The following is a 21354-nucleotide window of genomic DNA, read 5'->3' on the forward strand; positions in this document are numbered from 1 at the left end:
CTCTATTCCAAGGTTTGCTGCCTTCCCTCATCCTTTAATTTTAACTTGGATCAAAGGGGATGGAAAATGTGTTACTTGACACAGCCTGTTCCAAAGTAAACTACAGCCCCACAAATGATTTTGCTTTGAGAGTACATAGAGAAACCAGGGTTTAAAAATGACTTGTTTATATAAGCCACTGTATCATCTGCTTCACTTGAGACAGGTCAGTATGTGAACACACTAAGGGTTCACCTCCACTTCTTTTGTGCTCACCTCAATTTTGTTCATGTGATCACTTTTGTACTTTCACAAGAGACTACAAAGGTTTCCATCTCTACGCAATTAGTTTGGTTTTAGCTGAACCAGTAATTATTCTTTTATTACCTGCCTTTGTATAAGATAATTGTAGCAAATTAATTACTCAGCTTTAACTGAGTAATTAACCTGGAGGCCTCCAGGAGGCAGCTAAGATGACTACTGTTCTTATCAGCACTACTGTTTGAGTCAACTTCTCCACTTTCTACTTTGCACTAAGGTTCCAACTATGTGACTGATTTTATCAAAATCCCCAAAGTCCTTACTAAAAGTAACTTCCACAAAAGTGCCAAACATGGTGGGAAGGCACCCTGCAGCAGACTGTCCTTTGAGAACAAAATACTTTATGTAACTATTAATTTGAAAAAGAAAACAATACACCTAATTCTCAGGCTCATTGTTCATATTTTCACTTTTAAAAACCCATTTTCCACTATTATTCAACCACGTCTGGTGAATATCAGGGACAAAAAAATTGTATTATTTGCCTACATGCTCTAAAGCATATTCAAGGACTAGAATTAAGGCACTACGTAACTGAGAACATGAACCAATGTCAAATGATGGAGAAGTTAATAGTGAAAGAGAAGAGAAATACAGATTAAAAGTTCTCACAAACTTTTGACTTTGCTCAGGAACTAAGAGTCAGAATAACCATGACATGAACTATTTAAGTATTTATCATATATAAACAAATAAGAGAAAAATCTGTTGAGGAAAAACTGGGAGAAAATTGATAAAAACAGGAATAATGCTAAGATATTTGATTTTACTTACCTTGCAAATTTTCTGTTTTGTTATAACAAACCCCCGATCATTACAAAAGTGCCACATACCTGTTACCTCTTAAGGATATCCTGCAACAAAGACCTGGAAAAGAACACAGCTTAAGCAAGCTGAGGTTAATTTCAAATGTCCTGTAAAACAGGTGGTCTAGGTCCATCATGGAAGTGCTTCAACAGAGGTGTACAGGGACCCAGGAGTCCTCTGGTTCTCTTCTACAATGTGATGTTGCCTTCTCTGCAGTATCCAAGATGGCTCATGACCAGATCCATATAGGATAGCAGTAGGATAGAGAAGGGGGGAAAACAATGGTCATGCCACTTTTAACGACACAAAAGGACTTCCCTCACACTCCATCAGCCAGAACACAGACATATCTGGCAAGGGATGCCGAGAAATGCAGTTTTTGTTCTGGAAGGCATGTGCCTAACTGAAAACCAAAGGTTCCTTCACTACGTGAAAAGAATAGAAGCTGAGGAAAACTTGTTCTCCGTACACATTTGTGTAATTAAAAATTCAAACTTGAAACTCATTGGGACTATCATGGAATTAACTAGCTGAGAGCTGCTGTTCTAGGTTTTCATTTATAGCAGATTAGCTTATATCCTTCATTCACTCACCAAAAGCAATGGAATGTAAAATACTTCTGAGTTTCCAAGATACGTTTCATTGGTATAAAACCAAAACTAGGTCATGTAATTTTCTGGTCTGCCAATTAACTAACTATATAGAACTACATGAAAATATGATTCTCTTGAAATTTCTTTATTGAAGAGGAAAATGGTTTACTTGTAAAATACTGATAGAACACTTTAGTGTACCAAAGCAAAAATATTCTTTAATTTTTATCAAGTAAGTAAAAGCTGGTAAAACTGAGAAAGAGTTCTTGAGTCATCTATATATTTTTCTCTTTTTTAATAAGGGAGAAAAAAATGTCTTCATGATTCTGGAATGTCTCAGATCTCCATCTCATTGGTGAATCACTTTTGATTGTCCTATGCAGGAAAGCTACTTAACGTCACCTTACGTAGCTGCTGCATACTCTGGTGCAATATGGCCAGAACTGGTTTGCTTGTGGCTGATGCATAGCTCTCAAATCTTGGTCTGTGTTATGTTGTATACAAAGTTGTCTTTCACCTAATATATTAAAAACTACCCCAACATGATCGTACAGCATCAGTCAAAGATAAAAAAAAACAAACAAAAAAACCCACCCAGATTATTTTTGTTTGAGTTTCCATTTTCTGGAAAAGGCAGAACCCAAAAGTTACATCTTGTGAAAGCCACTTTAAAGATGGGTTTATTTAGAAGACCCCAGGTGAATGAGTGCCATTATTGTTGTATAGCTATGAAACAGATCATCATCCTTTACCTCATTACATTTCCTCAGTATAAAGTTCCCAGTGACTATCCGGTCACATCCAATTTCTCCATTTCCAAAGAAGCCAAACAAGGGAACACTAGGAAAAAACTTTCTAAACGTATCCGCCTCCACATTTGCTTTGTCTCTGTAATGCTGAAAGCCCCTGCCAACGCACGCAAACATGAATCCGATGGTGTTCTGCTCAGGGATGTTGGCTGCTTTGAGGCGCTGCATGGCTGCCTCTGCTGTCTTCTCATCATTGACCTCCTCATTAAGGAGAACGGTGGCACTCTGGATTCTGTGCCCACTAAATGACAGTCCCACCACACCTATGGCATCAATATCCACAGGGTTCCTAGAAAATAAAATTAGAAAAGCAGCAATATACCACGAAACAAAATAAAAACCTACCCCTTTTGATACACTGTCGGGTTAGGGAGGGACTGCTGCTTTAGCAGCCCATCTTTGGTCTAAGACTCACTCTCCCAGGAAAAGTACATGAAAAGGGCTAAGTATTAAACTGGTAAAATTAATATACTGAAAGAATGCAGATGTCAGACCAAATGAATCAAGCAACAGTCCTTTTCAGGCACAAATACAAAGGAGACATGCATATTCACAATGATTTCTGAAATTCATCCCGAGTTATTAGGAGGAATAGAACATCTTGCCTAAATATCTTAATAGGAATCATGACTTTATTCATGTACACAAAGACACATACCTTCATTTGGGTTGTTACTGCCGTGCTGGGGATAAAACCCCAGGGCCTTGAGCATGCTAGGCAAATGTGCCGCTGAGCTACTTCCCAACCCAAACATCTATTTAATCATGCTTCTTGGTATGATTTACATTGTGGTATTGCCTCTTAACCCCTCCAGCTGTCAAATTCTGAAGTATACTAAAAATACAATCACAGAGGATAATTTTAAAATCTATTAACACCAGAAGTTTTAGCTTTATGTTGGTTGGCTCATAAAGACGTATTACATCGCTTTTTCTCTTAATTCTTTGAGCCCAGAATGTGGCTTAATCTAATGGTAAGAACTCATGTTTTCCTTTTGTTTGTATGACCTGCTTTTTTCAAAATGAGGTATTTTATCCTTACAAAAGAAATTATGTCAATAAAAACTATAAAACATATATAGTGAACACCCACTGGGGAGAGAAACAAGTAAATGCCTTACATCGCTATCATGTTTATCAACATCTGAATCCATACAATGGGCAAGACTCACTGTGTTGGCAAGAAACAAGACTCAAAAAGGTTAACTAATATAGTAAGACTAGCCAGTGATGAAACTGGGTTGGGAGGGCCTCCCTCATTTCCTTTAACTATTGCATTCCTCTTTGGTATAGAACTGTAATGCATGTTATCAATCTCTTGCCCCAAAAATCATTTACTATCTTTTTTTTTGGGGGTCAGAGTAGGCTGGGTTACCTTTGACAGCATTAAAATGGAGTACTGATTGACTCAACAGCTTCTCTTAGCCACTGACACAGTATAATGACTACATTAAAATTAATGTGTCAGGGCTGGGGGTGTGGCTCAAGGGGCAGAGCACCTGCCTGGCAAGGGCAGGGCCCTGAGTTAAAAAACTCAAGTACCACCAAAAAAGCAAAACTAATGTGTCATATAAGGTGGAAGGACTGTAGGATATTTTCTATATTAGGTATAAAAAGCAAATGATAAAAATAAAGACAAATGATACACTGAGCTATACAGATAGGCCAGCATCTCAGATTTATAAGCTTGAGTAAGGTATTTGCATTTTACAGGTTAACTATGTTAAATCACTCTCGTGACCCACGTAAGCTCCTTGTCCTACTGGCAACTGGAGATGCAGAAAGGACAAAAGATAGAAGACAAACATGCAGGAAGTTGGGGTCAGGTGTGCTGGGCACTAAGATGGAGATGCACAACAGCTGCTTTTACTTCTCTAGTAGTCTTTAAAACCTTACTTCTTTTCTATTATATAAAGTCTTTCCTCCTTTCTATTCTTTAAAGTCTTGGTCCTCAGACTCGCACTGTCCCATGTTTCCTCTAATCTCTAGCATAACTCCTAAAGTCTCAGTCCTTAGACTCACAGACACACAACAGCCAGCAGCAGCAGTAGCAGCCTGCAGCAGCCACCCTTCGCAAGCAGCCAACAGCCAGCAGCCAACCAATCAACACCCTCCTTCAGTGAGTCTTTTATATCTAGTGATAAACAAGGAGGTGGAACAACAGTTCTCAGGGAGGGGCATGACACTGTAACAAGAGAAACCTGCAACCACTACTTGAACTTAAACAACTTAGGAAAAGCAGCCGTGCTGCATTTTGCCCTTGCCCCCTTCTGCAGCTGGGACTGTGCCAAACTCAGCCCGCAGATTATTTGACATTGTTGTGCTTATGTCAAGTTCTCAATAGGCTTTTCATATTTTGCTCCCCACAAATCACCATTGCTCTATCTGTGTACAACTTAAAGGTCAATTGTACAAATGGATGAAGAAAATGTGGTATCTATACACAATGGAATTTTATGCAGCCATGAAGAAGAACGAAATGTTATCATTCACTGGTAAATGGATGGAATTGGAGAACATCATTCTGAGTGAGGTTAGCCTGGCCCAAAAGACCAAAAATCATATGTTCTCCCTCATATGTGGACATTAGATCAAGGGCAAACACAACAAAGGGATTGGACTTTGATCACATGATAAAAGCAAAAGCACACAAGGGAGGTGTAAGGATAGGTAAGACACCTAAAAAATTAGCTAGCATTTGTTGCCCTTAATGCAGAGAAACTAAAGCAGATACCTTAAAAGCAACTGAGGCCAATTGGAAAAGGGGACCAGGAACTAGAGAAAAGGTTAGATCAAAAAGAATTAACCTAGAAGGTAACACACATGCACAGGAAATTAATGTGAGTCAACTCCCTGTACAGCTATCCTTACCTCAACTAGCAAAAACCCTTGTTCCTTCCTATTATTGCTTATACTCTCTCTACAACAAAATCAGAGATAAGGGCAAAATAGTTTCTGCCAGGTATTGAGGGGGTGCGGGGGAGAGGGAGGGGGCGGAGTGGGTGGTAAGGGAGGGGGTGGGGGCAGAGGGGAGAAATGACCCAAGCCTTGTATGCACATATGAATAATAAAACAATTTAAAAAAAAAAAACAAAACACCCTAATCTTTCTGTGGTGCCAGTGACTGCTAGGATGTGGAGATGTTTTATTTCTTTCCTCTCTGTCCTTCCCTCACCCTCTGTTGTTGCCATAGTCACAATGGAGCAATAGTGCTCGCGGGGCGGCTTCTGTACTGTACGGCCCTGAGTTTATTGTTTAAATCTGTATTATTCCACTGTTCTGAAGATTTACATTTTTAATGGCTCATTTATGTAATCCCATAAAGTAGTGAAAAAAGCAAAAAATAAATAAATAAAATTAAAAAAAAATAAAGGTCAATTGTAAAGACAGGGAAGATTATGCAAGAAGAAAAATCTTAACCACCAAGAATTAGTGAAGAAATCCAGGACTTGATATACTACTGTCTGGAATTCAGTGTACTTGGCTCTCCTCCCTTCTACCTTGACTTAGCTGTTTACTTTCCCTGGTAATTAACAGAGACCCTTAGGATGATTTACATTGCTCTTACAAATAATAAACTGTCCTTGTATCACCACTCTAGGATCCAAATACTAAGTACAAATACAGGGACAAACAGTATTTACAGGTAGTAGTACTGGGGGTGGGGGGAGTTTAATTTTCCTGCTTTGAAAACAAATGATCATGATACCCATCTAATTAATTCAAACTCAAAATGCTAGATACTTTCATTCAAAAAGTGGAAAGGGACCCAGCACCACAAATTGCAAAATAAACCAAAGAAACAAAACAAAAAGAGATGGCAAGATGCAATCTTATTTTCACGATCCGTGAAAATAAAAAAAGCCTTAGTAACAAAAAAGTAAAAAGCTACAATTTTTTAGCTTGACAAAAACTTTTCAAAAGATCTAGTACAGAATTTCCAAAAATATATGCCAAGAAGTACCAGTGAGATACCTCCAAGATGCTCCATTGATAAGTTTTGTGAAAATAAGACTTGAGAACTGCCACAGGTAATATTATTCTTATTCCTTACCTCCACCCCACCCCAGAGATGATTTCCAAAGCACCGAACCTATTACAGGCTCTGAGAGGTTGTGCCATAAAGATACACTTTAAACTTCCTTTAAAGAAGGAAGCAGAAACTGTGGAAATAAAATTAAGGAAAAGAATTTCTCTGTCTCAGAACACGTATATCAGGCTGCAGATTGCTTCACAGACACACATCTCTCAATCCTCAACCTCTAATTAATGCTATTTTGAAAGAATATGTTTTTAAGACCACAGATTGCAAATTAAAGATTTACTGCTTACTGATGATCTCCTCGCAATAGGCCCTTATCATGTACAGTAGAACATACAAACGGACCCCAGCATCAATCTAAATTCATTCAAAGCAACTGTGTAACTAATAGGGCCATACAAAAATTGTTCAGAACAAGTTCACCTTATCCCATTGTCCCCCCCCTCCTTTAGAAACCCAGTTCTCCTTCCCCTTGATGGAACTCGTTTGGTTTTTAACCCAATCTGTGTCTCTTGACTAACACATAAATTCTGTACAAAAGTACTGTCTGCTTTTATTTTAACCTCATTTGTGATTTCTTGCTTTGCAGAAGTGACATCTTGAGGTCACAAAGAGTACCAGAGCTGTCAAAGCAAAGATCAATAGGCCAACACTGAAAATCGATTTCAACAATATGAGTTCAACTAAGAAGTCCTTAAAGGATGATATGTATAAGCTGAATTCTTCAACTACAAGCAGAATTGTATTGAGTAAGCCCCTGTCTATAGAAAAGTGGAACGAACTGGTACATTTGCAATTCCTTAAAAATATTTTTTAAAAACTCAAGTAATAAGAACCTGAGACCATTTCCCTTCACTCAGAGAAGAAATCCAATGCACAGCAGACATACTTCTCAGAAGTCAGTGACAACAGCTTGTCCACCTGGCCTCCTGCCACGATGATGTTTGTATCACTGAAAGTGCTGAGTACTCTCTGCAGATAATTCCCAGCTCCCACCTTATGGCAGTTATAGCCAAAGACAAGGACCACACGAAGGTCAGGGTTATCGAGAAGACCTAAGGGAAAAGAAAGCAACAATTAAAGACAGCTGTAAAACAGGAATTATTTTATACATCTGGCAAAATGAAATGTTACCTTAATAACTGGCATTTCTAATGAAGTATTACTTAGCACTTAACCTGTCAAGTTTTCCATTTCATACAAACTAATACTATTCAAACTCTTAGCTGCAATTAAATTCTTTCTATTGAAAAACCTCACTGGCTATTTGAAAATAACATAACACCTCACACAGGCAGCTATGTCCCGAGCAGCAGCCCTTGGTGGACCATGGTGCAAGCAGATTCCACACAGGCCACCACCTGAAATGAAAGGGACACTGGTTTACATAGAACAACAGGGTTAACAGCATTGGGAATTAACGATCCAAAGAGAATGGAAAGAAAGGGCACTAACTAGCTATAGTGGGGTGAATGGTAGCTCCCCCACCCCAATCCCTTCAATTTATGAATGTGAGTGACCCTATATGGAAGAAAGATCTTTACAGGTGTCAATAAGGACCTTGTCCAATGACAAGTGTCCTTAAAAGACAAAGGTGAAAGAAGAGGCGGCAGTGTGACCACAGAAGCAGAAAGTAGAATGATGTGACACTGAGAAATGTCAGCAGCCACTAGAAGGAGGAAGGGACAACAGATTCTCTGCTAGTCTCCAGAGGGAGTATAGTCCTACTGCATTGATTTCCAACTTCTAAACTGGGAACAGGATAAATGTGTGGTGGTTAAGCCACCATTCTGTGGTAATCTATTACAGCAGTTTCCAGAAACTACTGCACCACAGAAACAGACTTCGTCCTCCTCCTCAGGACCAGGTGGGAGTGAAGGCAGATTAGCGAATAAAGCAATCCCCAAAGTGGAAACAGGGTCAATCCTGTTGCATACAGACTGAAAGCAGCTACCACTAGGGGGTGACACAGCAGTCCAGGGGACCCAGCTTGCACCCCCAGTTCCTCCCCTTTCACTTGAGCCTCTGGCACATTATAGAACATCAGTTTGAAATTCACCAGCATAACCAAACAGAGGTGGCTTCTGAGACAAGAAGAAAATCCAACATCCAATTACACCTGTGTTTCCCTCCATTTGACTTGGCCACATGACTTTCCATCTTGTCTTGTTCTTGTCAGTACTGTGGTTTGAACTCAGGGTCTTGTGCTTTCCAGGCAGGTGCTCTTCCACTTGAGCCATGTGCTCGGCCCTTTTTACTTTGGTTATTTTCCAATTAGGGTCTTGTATTTTTGTCTGGGCCATGATCCTCATACCTATGCCTCTGGCATAGCTGAGATCATAGGCAGCAGGCCACCACACCCAGCTTATTGGCTGAAATGGAGGTTTTGCTAATTTTTTGCCCAGGCTGGCCTTGAACTGAGATCCTCTTGTTCTCTGCCTCCTGAACAGCTGGGGTTACAGATGTGAGCCACTGCACCCAAGCCATAACTTCCATCTTGATAGACCAAAGGTGAGAAACAAAGCTCACTCAACCAAATGGGGTGGGTGTGAGATGACCAAATGCTAACACAAATGATTTATCCTAGGAATCTACCTCTGGGCTATTTCTAATTCTCTACACAGTAAGTCACTGATTTGGACAGTGAAAAGGTATTAGTATTTCATAACACCAAGTACCCCAAACCATCACTTTTTTTCCTTCTCTTATGGACTAGCCTAGCAAATTTTAAGAGAATATTTTCTTTTGTACAACAAATTTCCAGAGTTGTAAGAGGCCTGTGGGATCAACCGATCTTATTTTATAAACAAGATTACCAATCCCACAGAAGTGAGTAGATCAGGACAATGTCACAGATATTCAAAAGAAAAGGTAGGAACCTCCTTCCTGAGTAGCGTCAATAAAGTCTTCAATGTAAGCACGGGAAGGGATGTGGCAGTCACATTACCTCAGTACCAGCCCAGAACAACCAATATATATACCACGCCTCGCCCCTCTGCCACAGCTGATCACTGACCCAGCCCCTTGTGTCTCATTTACCATCATTACCTGAGGATTCTCGAATTTGGATCTTGGGACCTTATCTAATCACTATCCCTATCTCAAAGTCAACATGTCCAAAACACAAATGATAAAATGGCAATGGCAATGTGCAGCTGCCCCAACCCAAAACCTGGGTGGCATCACTGTTACTTCCCTCATTCTCAACATTCAACATGGAATTGAAAAGCAGTACTGGGTTTTGAACTCAGGGCCTCACAATTTGCTAGAAAGGTGCTCAACCACTTGAGGCCATGCCTGCAGCCCCTTTTACTTTTAGTTATTTTTCAGATAGGGTCTCATGTTTTTCTGTCTGGGTGGGCTGGCTGGCTGGCTGGCTGGCTGGGACCACGATCCTAGATCATACTTACACTTCCTGTGTAGCAAGGAGGACAGACGCACACCATCATGGCCCAGCTTACTGAAGTGGCTGGGAGTGGCGTGGGGTCTAACTTTTTGCCAGGGCTGGCCTCAAACGAAATCCTCATGATCTCTGCCTCCTGCGTAGCTAGGATTATAGATGTGAGCCATTGAGCCTGGCCCTAAACTTTATCCTGAGTCCACTCACTTCTCAACAATTCTTACCACTATGCAGCCCAGGCTGCTACTTCTTGCCTTAACTACTACAACAGCCTCTTGTTTTTCCTTGTATCTACTTTTTAAAAAATTAATTTTAATTGGCAAAAATGACAAGAAGTTTTGAAATATGCATATGCTATCTAGCTAAATTGAGCTGTCCTGCATCTACTCTTGTATTCCTCTACACTGACCAACACACAGCAGTGAGAGTGGTATTTTCTAAAGACCCATTTGATTATGGGACGCCTGTGTTGAGACTCCTGGTTTCCCATCGCTCCTCCTTTGTATGGCCTACCAGGCCTGACAGAATCCCCTTCAGCTTCTTAACCTCCCACTACCCAACACACTCTTACTGCTCCCCAACTGTGCTGTGGGAACCCACATTTATATAGCCCTGAAGAAGAGTTATCAGATTTCTCTATTTCTTTTGATCTCCTGGCTACCTTGTGGGGGGTTTTGTAGCAACCTGGAAAGAAGGTTAAGACCACCTATAAAACTCCCTACCCAATCCTCATTCACACCATCTTAGGGCTGTCACTCTCCCGACACCCCAGACTACGTATGTGTTTCCCTAGTTATGTGTTTTCTAGCACACCTGTGATTGTTTCTTCAGTCAGACTGCTCTGCTGGCTCGGAGGTCCAGGCACAGTGTCATCACATACAGCAACCTGTACACAGCATACCCACAAACAGTTTTTCAGTAATAAACAATGGTTTTTTATGAAACTTCACTGAGGTATTTTTGCATGTTCTCCTTGAGAATTAAAACTGCTTGCCAAATGCACTCTTTTTTTTTCATTCCAGACAGATCTGGCCCCTTCTTTGCTTATTGTGAGCTTCTCTTACAAGATATTAGAGTCACTACAGCTAACCTAAGCAGTATGGAGACAAACTACAGTCCATGGGCCGAATCCAGGCCATCTCCCATGCCCCTGTCTAAACTAAGCTTCGCTGGAGCACAGCCATTCCTCTATATATTTGTCTATGGCTGTTTCTGCTCTCCAACAGCAGAACCAAATGGATGCAACCAAGTCCATCTGGCTGGCAGAACCTAAAATATTTACTATCTGGCCCTTTACAGAAAATGCTTCCATTGATACAGAACAGATATCTGGCCCCAGTATCTGGTTCAGAAATGCAGACAGGGACTTGGTAGAAGGCATGTCCCATAGCACAGCCTCCAACCACTCACTCCTTGCCCACTTCAGATGGTCCTAATTTAAAAATATGTAAAAATTAGGATACAGAGGCAGGCACATTGGTACACACCTATAATCCCAGCCTTTAGAAAGTAAAGGCAGCAAAAGACTGTGACACAGGTTACTCCACAGGCACCTGCACACCCATGTTTATTGCAGCACTATTCACAACAGCCAAGTTATGGAAACAGCCAAGATGCCCCAGCACTGACAAATGGATTAAGAAAATGTGGTATCTATACACAATGGAATTCTATGCAGCCATGAAGAAGAACGAAATGTTATCATTCGCTGGTAAATGGATGGAATTGGAGAACATCATTCTGAGTGAGGTTAGCCTGGCCCAAAAGACCAAAAATCGTATGTTCTCCCTCATATGTGGACATTAGATCAAGGGCAAACACAACAAGGGGACTGGACTTTGATCACATGATAAAAGTGAGAGCACACAAGGGAGGTGTGAGGATAGGTAAGACACCTAAAAAATTAGCTAGCATTTGTTGCCCTCAACACAGAGAAACTAAAGCAGATACCTTAAAAGCAACTGAGGCCAACAGGAGAAGGGGACCAGGAACTAGAGAAAAGGTGAGATCAAAAAGAATTAACCTAGAAGGTAACACCCATGCACAGGAAATCAATGTGAGTCAACTCCCTGTACAGCTATCCTTATCTCAACCAGCAAAAACCCTTGTTCCTTCCTATTATTGCTTATACTCTCTCTACAACAAAATTAGAAATAATTACCACCTCACCTGTGCAGAGAACCGATTAGAAACAAGTCCAATCCGTTCATTGGCAGATACAGAAAAAAGGCTGTAATACTGCTCTGTTTGCATAGTTAGTTTGCTGTGTACTGTGTTAAGCTTTATCACAATCTGAACCCAAATTCACCTCTTGTGACTTGCTCTGCCAGCACACTTTTTACCTCATGGGTCCAAGTCCACCCTGGCTTCACAGACTCTGCCCTAAACCACCCCTCACCTTCCTAATTAGTCACCTAGAACCAACTGGTTTCTTCTAAAACCTTTTTATAAAAAATGCTTATAACTAGGGGGAAAAAAGTTTACAAAAACTTTGGAGCTTCAAAAAACAAAAACAAGACAAAATGACAAGAAGTTATTCAAAGAGCAAGAATTTCTTCAAAATTCAGTATTGAATACAAACAAGTTTATTATCAACAGCGTATTCATCGAATTTTTTTCATCTATGGGCCTCTAGGGCATTAAGTAAAATAAAATAATTTTAAAAAGCAAATCAATCCTACCAAAAATGTACTGGACTAGCCTCTATTAATCACTAGCTTGAGTTACCAACACTGACAGTAACTGGTATACTTAATTTATATTCTCTCAATGGAACCTAATATCCACCAACTAGCCATAGTTAAAATAGAATAAAGTTAATCAGCAAAACCAGTAGTTAATGATAAGTAACAGTAACTTACCTACTTTAGTAAGTTGATGTCTTTCTAGTGTTAAATTCTTTGGATCCTTGACAAAATGAAAGGGCTGTATTTTTATTCCTTCAATTTGAGGGAATAATAGGGCAAAACCAGATTCTCCAAATTCTATTTCCTGAGGCTGATTGCTACCTGATCCCATTGGAGTCACTAGGAAAAAACAAAAAGAACACATTCAGAATAAATTGAATTCAGTTTGGAATAATGTAAATCAACCACTCCTACCCAGACAACTTCAGCCTAGGTCACTAGACAGGCACCAGGAGAAAAGGCCTTGATTGGCATAACAGCTTCTCAACCTTGGCAGTTTCAGGCACCATGTCATGATGTGTGCCACGCGCTTCCAAATGGCTCAGAAAGAAATGCTTTTCCAGTCAAAGAAGGGGAAGTGCAAATGTGGCAGATCTCTCAGTGAGGAGCTTAGATGAAGAGTGCAGGGCATCTGCTCTACCGTTACTCTTTCAACTTCTCCAGACAGCAAGTTTTTCAAAACAAATTAAATATGCACCAACACTAGGGCCCAACAACTTTACTTCTCCATGATTGCCTAGGAGAATTTAAGAAGACTTACATAAAATTTCTTTCCTTTTTTTTGGTGCTATTTGAAGTCAGGGCCTTTCCCTAAGCATTCTACTTCTTGAGCCATGCCTCTGGCCCAAGTGAATGTTTTTAACAGCTTGTCACAATACTTAGGAACTGGAAATAACAGTGTCCCTCAAAAAGAGAGTGGGAAAACAAATGACCGCCTACTAAAATAACAGAATCTACTCAAGAATTTCTAAGTAAATTACTGATATATGTAAGAGAATTGCCAAAAACATGTTTCTAAAATACTGACCTTGAGTAAAAGGGTCAAAATACAAGGAGTTCATGTCTATTTATATGTCATTCAACAAGAGGCAAAACTAACCTGACGGTCACAGAAAGGAGAACAGAGGTTTCAAAGGGAGGGATTAGTAGGAATAAGGCAAAGGGGAAGTCTCCAGTCCATGTCTCCATGAGTATGGTGGTGACATGAGGAGTGAAGGTTGTAGGACTCATTACGTTTATACTGACAGTGCTATAGCTGACCATCAGTAAAATTAGCTCAACTAAGAAAAGTGCTGCTTGCATCTGTAAAGACAAACAATGCAATTTCTCAAACATGAAAATTTTCAAACTAAAAAAGGAATAGTGACTAATACCTAGCCACATGGATGTCAGGTCACTTGCCCAAAGTCACAGAGATACTGAATGGTCCAGCTGGGATCCTGATGCAGGTATCTTAATGCTTCCTCAACAGAATCTCTATCCCATGTACCGTACAGAAACCAAAATAGTAGTAACAATAAAAACAGTGGAAATTCACCGCCAGCAGTCAAAATGCAAAAGGACACAAGCTCAGTGGTAGCAAGCAGAGAAACAGGAGTGTCCTATAATCTCAGCCAACATCACCCTACACGTCAGAAACACGACAGTGAACTGAATGAGCCTCTGAAAATGCCCACAGATTCTACCTCTTTCTGATATGGAAAGAGGGAGAATGAGTTTTTTCCCTCTTACAAATGACTATGGGAAATACATGCATAACATTTGGCTTTTTAGGCAGATAGGAAATAACAAACCACAGCAAACATTAAGTGGCAAATATGACCAGCTTTAACAGTTTTGGATGACCAACAATATGAATATGCTTTTCAGACATAAATAATCCACCAATCTATAGGACCCAACATTAAAGCAAGGAGGAAATCAAGTTGTACTTGTCTCACCTACAATTCCTGGGGTCACAATCCCAAGGACTTGGCATTGTTTTGGAAATAACTTCTCAAGGGCAAATGCTGCTTCCATGCTAGTTCTTTTCCTTGCTGTAATAACACAATAGCACAATTAAATACCATCCCCTTAAGATCAAATATACAAACGTATACACACACACACACACACACACGTGCGCGCGCGCACAACGTAACAGTACAAAGCTTTACAAGAAAGTGTAAACACTAATTAAATAAGCAGTTTTGCCTACCTATCAAGGGTGAGGTGCTGAGTTCAAACTCCAGCATCACCTAAATAAATAAATAAATGCCATCTCTCCATTTTGGCTCCTACGTTTGAAATTCTAAATCTAACCTTTGGCATAATTAGACTGCTTTTGACCTGGTGACATCAAATTTGGCAGCAGCAGCTATATTTGAGACATGCTACTTATTTAACTCTCTGCTTAGCCATTATCACTGCGTAACTACTACTGAACCACAGTCGGCTGGATTCTAATCAGACAATGACAAGGCTCCATCCACGTGACTCTGGGCCTCAGTGTACCCATCTTGGACACTTAGTCTGCTTTTTCCCTCAGCAAGCCAAGAATGCAGTGTCTGTAGGCAACTTTAGTAAACAGGATCCTGTAATACAATACACTATAAAAGCTTGACTAACCCAAGTCTTTCTTCTTAATAACAAAAATTTATGCCTGGAAGATTAAAGTGTTTCGAAATGAGAACACTCTTTTAATTTAGTGTACATTAGTTGTATGAAGTAGAGTTTCACTGTGGCGTTTCCATACGTGTATATAATGTCCTCTGATCATATTCACCCCATAATCATCCTTACCCCCTTTTTTTTTTCACAATTTTTCCTCTGCATACTTTTTCACAATTTTTCCTCTGCATGCCCTCTCCTGCTCCTCCCTTCTGCTGGCTCTCCTCCCAACTAGTCCTCCTTTTACATTTATACCCTTTTTTTCCCCTTAATATACAGATTCCACAGGTGAGAGAAAACACTGGTATTTATCTGAATCTGACTTATTTTGCTTAACATTATGAGCTCCAATTCCATTCACTTTCCTGCAAGTAGTAAATTTGTTCTTCTTCATGGCTGAGCAATATTTCTCTGTGTGTACACACACTTTCTTTATTCATCTGTTGATGGGCACCTAGACTGATTCCTTAACTTGGCTACTGTGACTATTGCTGCAATACAGGGGTATGCAGTGTCTGTACTGTATACTGACTTTGATTCCTCTGCGGATACACCAAGGAGGGGTGTAACTGGATCATAAGGTAACTTTTTTTTTGAGGCACTTCCATACTGGCTTCCATAGTGGCTGCACTAATTTACATTGCCACCAACAGTGTATAGGGTTCCTTAGAAAACTACCTTTTTAAAAGCTTGTTTCAATTGTACTGCATGGGCTAGAAATCAATCTGAGGCACAGAGCGCTCTTCAAGTTCAAAAACTTTCTGAGAGTCTCAAAAAAGCAGCAGAGCCAGTTCAATGTCAGACTCCAAAGGAAAGTGCAAGAGAAATGGCGTGGGGGGACTTTTTCTTTCTTTTGATATTTACCTCTCTTATGGCCACGACATTCTTCCAGACTAACAAAACTATCAGAGTCAGCCATGTAGAGAGCAGTCTGTGGCAAGACTTGAACATTCTGCGAAGAAAAGAAGTCAGAATGGATCCCGTACCAAACATCTGTTATTTCTCCAAGTCGAATTTATCCCAAGCCTCAAGTTCATTTTCATGATGGGAACTCAAGATCTTAGAACAAAAGCACTAAGAAAGGGCAAGACACCACTTGATGGACTGGGCATCACAGTAACAAAGCATCACTCAGAGGGAAGGGGTATACACAGGCTGTACCACTCCTCTTCCCACCGCCTATCACATCAAATATTCCAGGCTTTCATTCATTCCCACCCTCACCACTAGTTTCCCAGGGAACCTCAGCTCACTATTATCAGATATGCCCACTTCCGCAAGTGTTCCCATCTACCTTAAGACTGTTCTCTTTGAGACACCTCAGTGCCACTTCCTCCACAAAGCCTGCTCCTCAACTCCATCAGTACTTGAGACCTTTACAGCTGGATTTGTGCCCAGTCTCTGCTATGGGTGGGGTTTATTCAGATTCACAGCTCTTCCACCAAACCTCACATCAGAAAAATGCCAAAGTGGCTAAATGAGATTTTCCCTTCAATTGTTTTTTTTCTGTTGGAATGGAATGAAGTACTTAATATGTAGCAAAGCTTCATTGTTGGTTAGACTGGGAAAAATACTGATCCACTGTAATTGGGGAATGTAGTTTCGACATAGCATCACAGAAGACACCGACACACAAGATGGCTTAAGGTGCCTCCAGGCTAGATAAGACCTAAGGATTCAGTTTACTGGATCCACATGACATTTTTTAAAAGAGTAAACTGGCTGCCAAAATTGAAAACTCCACAATTGTTTACATAAAATATGGATTTTCTCATTTGTCTGAAAACCAACATTCTGGCAACATTTAAGACTGCATGCCTCATGATGGGGGCTAACAGAGAACTGCCAGGGCCCTGCACTCTGCTGAGCCACTGGACCCACTTCAGCTCCCTACCTGACCTTGGAGTGACATCAATCTGCAATGCTTGGCAAGTGAAGCAGAGAACCAAGAGGGTTAATAAGCCAGAAGAATCCTTATAAAGCTCTTAGACCTCAGGCTTCCTATTCTTAAACAAATACTAGAAGTCTAGCACTGAGATTGTATGATTCTGTCTCTTTTTTGGCATCCACTGAAAAGCAACTGCTGAATTTCCCTTTCTAATTCTCACTAGCAGTGGCAACAATTCTCAAAATGAAATATTCTCAATGTACAACAAAAGACTACTAAGATCTCATTCCATTATTCAAAGCAGCCACAAATGGCAAGCTGCCTTATCAAACTTGCAGTGATCTTTAAAATATTTCTAATAAAAAAGTTAAAATCATCATTCCCTATGGCTATGAAAGTAGCCTGTCCAAAAGATCATCTGGAAAACACAAAGAAAATTATGATTTAGACAGTTTCCATGGTTTTATTTTACCATAGCTTACTACAATATATAAACTTCTACAAGGCTATTACTATATGAATTTTACAGTATTATTTTAAGATAGTATTTAACATCTATTGGAAATGCATATTGGTACTGTAATGTGTTGTGTGCACTGCCTTTATAGTAATCCTTACAATAACTCTGTAAGAATATAGAGTATAGGGGAATTATTGTTTTTATTTTATGGAAACAGAATCTGAGGCTCAGAGAGGTTAAGGAACTTTTTCAAGGTCATACTGGTAGCATGTGTCAAGGGTGGGGTTCACACTTAAGACTGCCTGGCTATAATGGCTACTACACTGTATAAACTTTAAAGCTACAGAAAAAATGTTTATTGTGGTAAGAAAATTAAAACAACCATACAAATTAAAAAAAATTTTTTTTTAAAACTATACTACACTTGGCTTATTTCTTATGATTCTCCTTTTCTATTAATCCTGAGCATACTAAACATATAATTTCATAATCTGCATTTTTCACTTTTATCAACATTTTCTCATTAAATGCGCCTTGCAGTTTATCATTTAATGATAAACATTGGATTGTTTTCAATTTCCCTTATAACAAATGATGCTCCAAAGAACACTGTTGTGGCAAAGTCTTTGCTTACATTTTGAATTTTGCCAAATAACAAACTTTTGGAAATAGGAGGATTTGGGTCAAAGTTCCAGAGAAGAAAGTTTTCCAACAAGCCTGACTTTGGATGCTGGACAGCTCCCTGTGTCTGAGTCCCAAAGCCCAAAAGGAGTAAGAAGGAAACCCACATAAGGCTATTTGGGAAGCAGAGATAAGATGGCAGCTGGTGACCAGTCTTGGCAAAAAGTTAGTGAGACCCCATTTGAATCAAGCCAGGAGTGGTGGTGGGTGTCTGTGGCCCAGCTATGGAGGGGGGAGGGTGGGGAGGCAGAGAGAGGACTGAAGTCTGAAGCCAGTGCAGGCAAAAAGCTCAAGACCCTATCTGAAAAAATAACTAAAGCGAAAATGTGGCTCAAGTGTAGAGCCTTTGTCCAAGTCTAAAGCAGAGTTCAAACCTCAGCAAGGCCAAAAACAGAACAGGTATCACATATGAAGCAGTTCTACTATCTAAACATATTAAGAGTAAGAGCCAGACGTCTTAAGTGTCCAAAAGGGAGGCACATATGTGACTAGAGAGAAAGCTAGGAAGAATCCTATGTGGTATTTGTGAGGTTCCAGATAGACAGATAGCTGTAAATCTGTATGGATGTGTGAATACATGTATGCACACACTTATGCATGCAAAACTCACATCTGTATTCAGTATAATACAGACATTTTTCCTTGTTTTCCCTAAACAATGCAATATAAACTATTTACAAAACATTTACACTGTATTAAGTATTATAAGTCATCTAGAGAAGATTTAGATTTAAAATAAATGGTTGAATGTGCATAGGTTAAATGCAAATACTGCACCATTTACTGTAAGGGGCGTAGCATCTGTGGATTTTTGTATGGGATGGGAGGTCCTGGAACCAACACTCTGAAGACATTAAAGGAAGACTGTACATGCATGTACACATTCCACTGACTGAGCTTAAGAGCAGCACACTCCCCAGCAGCAATGTACATGCTTGAGAGTCCAAGTCTCAAGCCTTTGTATACCGTTCTCCACTGAAAGAAACCAGGGCTTCCTGGATAAATGGTCAATCCAGAACTGAAGCAGGCAAAATACAACAAAGGCTTAAAACATCTTGTGCCAGAAAGCAAGATGCTCCAAGATAATGGGAGTCATCTCCAAAAAGGCAATGAAGGCAGCCTGACACTAGTACATCTGGAGACAATTTGAACACTAAAATAAATACTACTAGTAACAGATACACTCTTGAGTAAGAGACCAAGTGCATATAGAAATGCAAATAACTGAGTAAGTTGAGAGAGGATGCGTAAACACTTTCAAAGTTTCTCTCCACAAAACACTTATAAATTACTGCAAGAGAGTAATTTCAGAGTACAGACACATGACACCACCTGAATGGAGTAAGGTAACCACACCATATGCCTCCTCAATATATGCCATGAGAAGAGCACAGCATCACTCCTGCTATTCCTGCCAAGGATACCTAATCTGAGCCAAATAAACCTCAGTCATCCAATTTGTGGATGGTCTACACAATAACTGCCCTATTAATTTTCTCAAGTGTCAAGACTTGGAATCTTGAATGGAGTTTGAGGATAAGGTGGTACCAACATATCAACAATTCCTGATTTTGATCGTTGTACGGTGGTGATGAAGAACATTCTTGTTTGTACGTTATACTAAAGAATAGCGGAATAGATCAAGTTGGTAATTTAAAGAGCTCCCTCCTACACCCCAGTAAGCAAGCACAGCCTCAATGCCCAACTCGTCCATGTCTTTACCTCCCCACATACTACCCCCACTTTTGAAACGGAGGGGGTCCCAGAAATGCAAGAGTACAGGACCACGACTGAAAGATTTGGGTATAAGTTTTGGTTCTTGGTTTTCTAGTGTGTGACACCAAATGGCCTTCCCTGCAAAAGAGACATAACACTTGTGCCCAAGGAAGGAAGAGAAGGGAAGGGGGCGGCATGATTGTAATAAATGAACGGCTGGACACTTAAAATGCATGCCAGTCATCTGGAATAAAGCACGCAGCATCTCTTAGAATAAAGTCACAAATCTGACGTTTATCACGCGATCTTGGCATGGCACCTGTTCCGGAAGTTCACAGGCGTAAGGGCACATAATACTGGAATTAAACAGCGGCTGTGCCAGCCGGCCCACCAACCCTGCCAGCGACTGCGCGACCGCCCGTCTTACGTGCCTCGAGCTCCTCGGCCAGCACGCGGACCAGGCAGTGGCCGTCCAGGTGGCGCGCGCCCGGGCGGCCGGCAGCGGAGATCCAGGTCACGCGGCGCTGGGTCCGCAGCACTCTGCGCACGCACTCCCTCCACAGGCGGCACACGCTGCGGACGCAAACGCACACAGCTGGCGAACCGCGCTCGCTCGGGCGCCACCGCCCTCGGGTCGGGGTCCCCTCAGGCACGACAGGGGAACCTCCGACACCCGTGGTCCCGAAGGGTTTCTTCCCGCCCCGCCGGCCCCGGCATGCCCGCGGCACGTCTCAAGGGGAGCCTCCCTCCTCCCGCCTCTCACCTGGCCACCCGCAGCAACGCCTTGGCGGGCAAGAAGCCGAGCACACGCTCTACCACCTCCGCGAGGTTACTCAACACGTAGGTGCTCCGTGGGTCTGCGGAGCAGGGGCGGCGGCAATCGCCGCCACCGCCGCCCACCGGCTCCATGCCTCACCAACTCGCCTGAGCGAGCACTACGGCGGCTCGAAGGGCCCGGCCCGGGAGGTGCCCGCCCACTCGGTCCGGCGCACTGCGCGTGCGCGCGTCACTTCCGGGGACGGCGGGGCGCGCGTCACTTCCGGCGCAAGACGGTGCCGGCCTTGCCTGGGTAGGGCGGCCGTCCTCCTTACGGTCGCCCCAGAGCACCCTCTCCTGTGCGAGGGAAATACGTCCGCTTCCTCCCGAGCCTCTCGCTGCACATGCACCACTGTCCTTTGCCAGTTCACATCTTTCTCTGGTTCATGAGTTCTTTGAAGACAGGGACTGAGACATCTCAGGGTTTATTAAACAGTTTGATCCTAGTTTTTGAGCTAATAGTCGTTTACAGAAGAATCACCGCCTTTTTTCAGCACCCGACCATC

The 21354-nt window shown here is 41.3% G+C and overlaps 2 protein-coding genes across 13 annotated transcripts in view; one reads left to right on the top strand and one right to left on the bottom strand.

The window, feature by feature from the left end:
* Nrg4 (neuregulin 4) overlaps positions 1-7810 on the top strand; it is a 145136-nt gene extending 137326 nt beyond the window's left edge. For all 8 annotated transcript variants that reach the window (XR_012444000.1, XR_012443998.1, XR_012443999.1 and 5 more), the window contains one exon: positions 7141-7810. Coding sequence is in view for 1 of the 8 variants with exons in the window: in XM_074061772.1 (XP_073917873.1) it covers positions 7141-7154 (14 nt within the window). In the remaining 7 variants the exon portion in view is untranslated. The remainder of the gene's footprint in view (positions 1-7140) is intronic.
* Fbxo22 (F-box protein 22) lies at positions 1830-21014 on the bottom strand. 5 transcript variants are annotated; one of them, XM_020178035.2, is made up of 9 exons: positions 20796-21009; positions 20464-20605; positions 16152-16239; positions 14579-14674; positions 12813-12977; positions 11902-11942; positions 10765-10837; positions 7441-7606; positions 1830-2798 (listed from the first exon to the last, which is right to left on the bottom strand). In XM_020178035.2, the coding sequence occupies exons 1-9, from the start codon at positions 20939-20941 to the stop codon at positions 2381-2383; spliced, it is 1335 nt and encodes a 444-aa protein (XP_020033624.1). In that variant the 5' UTR covers positions 20942-21009; the 3' UTR covers positions 1830-2380. The 5 variants fall into 5 exon arrangements, with proteins under 5 accessions (XP_020033624.1, XP_073917870.1, XP_020033626.1 ...); XM_074061770.1 differs by lacking the exon at positions 1830-2798 and adding an exon at positions 7842-7912 and having other exon boundaries at positions 7451-7606; positions 20796-21014; XM_074061769.1 differs by lacking the exon at positions 11902-11942 and having other exon boundaries at positions 12817-12977; positions 20796-21008.
* Between the last annotated feature and the right edge of the window lie 340 nt (positions 21015-21354).

This window comes from Castor canadensis, chromosome 19 (genome assembly GCF_047511655.1).
Source record: "Castor canadensis chromosome 19, mCasCan1.hap1v2, whole genome shotgun sequence".
Classification (NCBI taxonomy): Eukaryota; Metazoa; Chordata; class Mammalia; order Rodentia; family Castoridae; genus Castor; species Castor canadensis.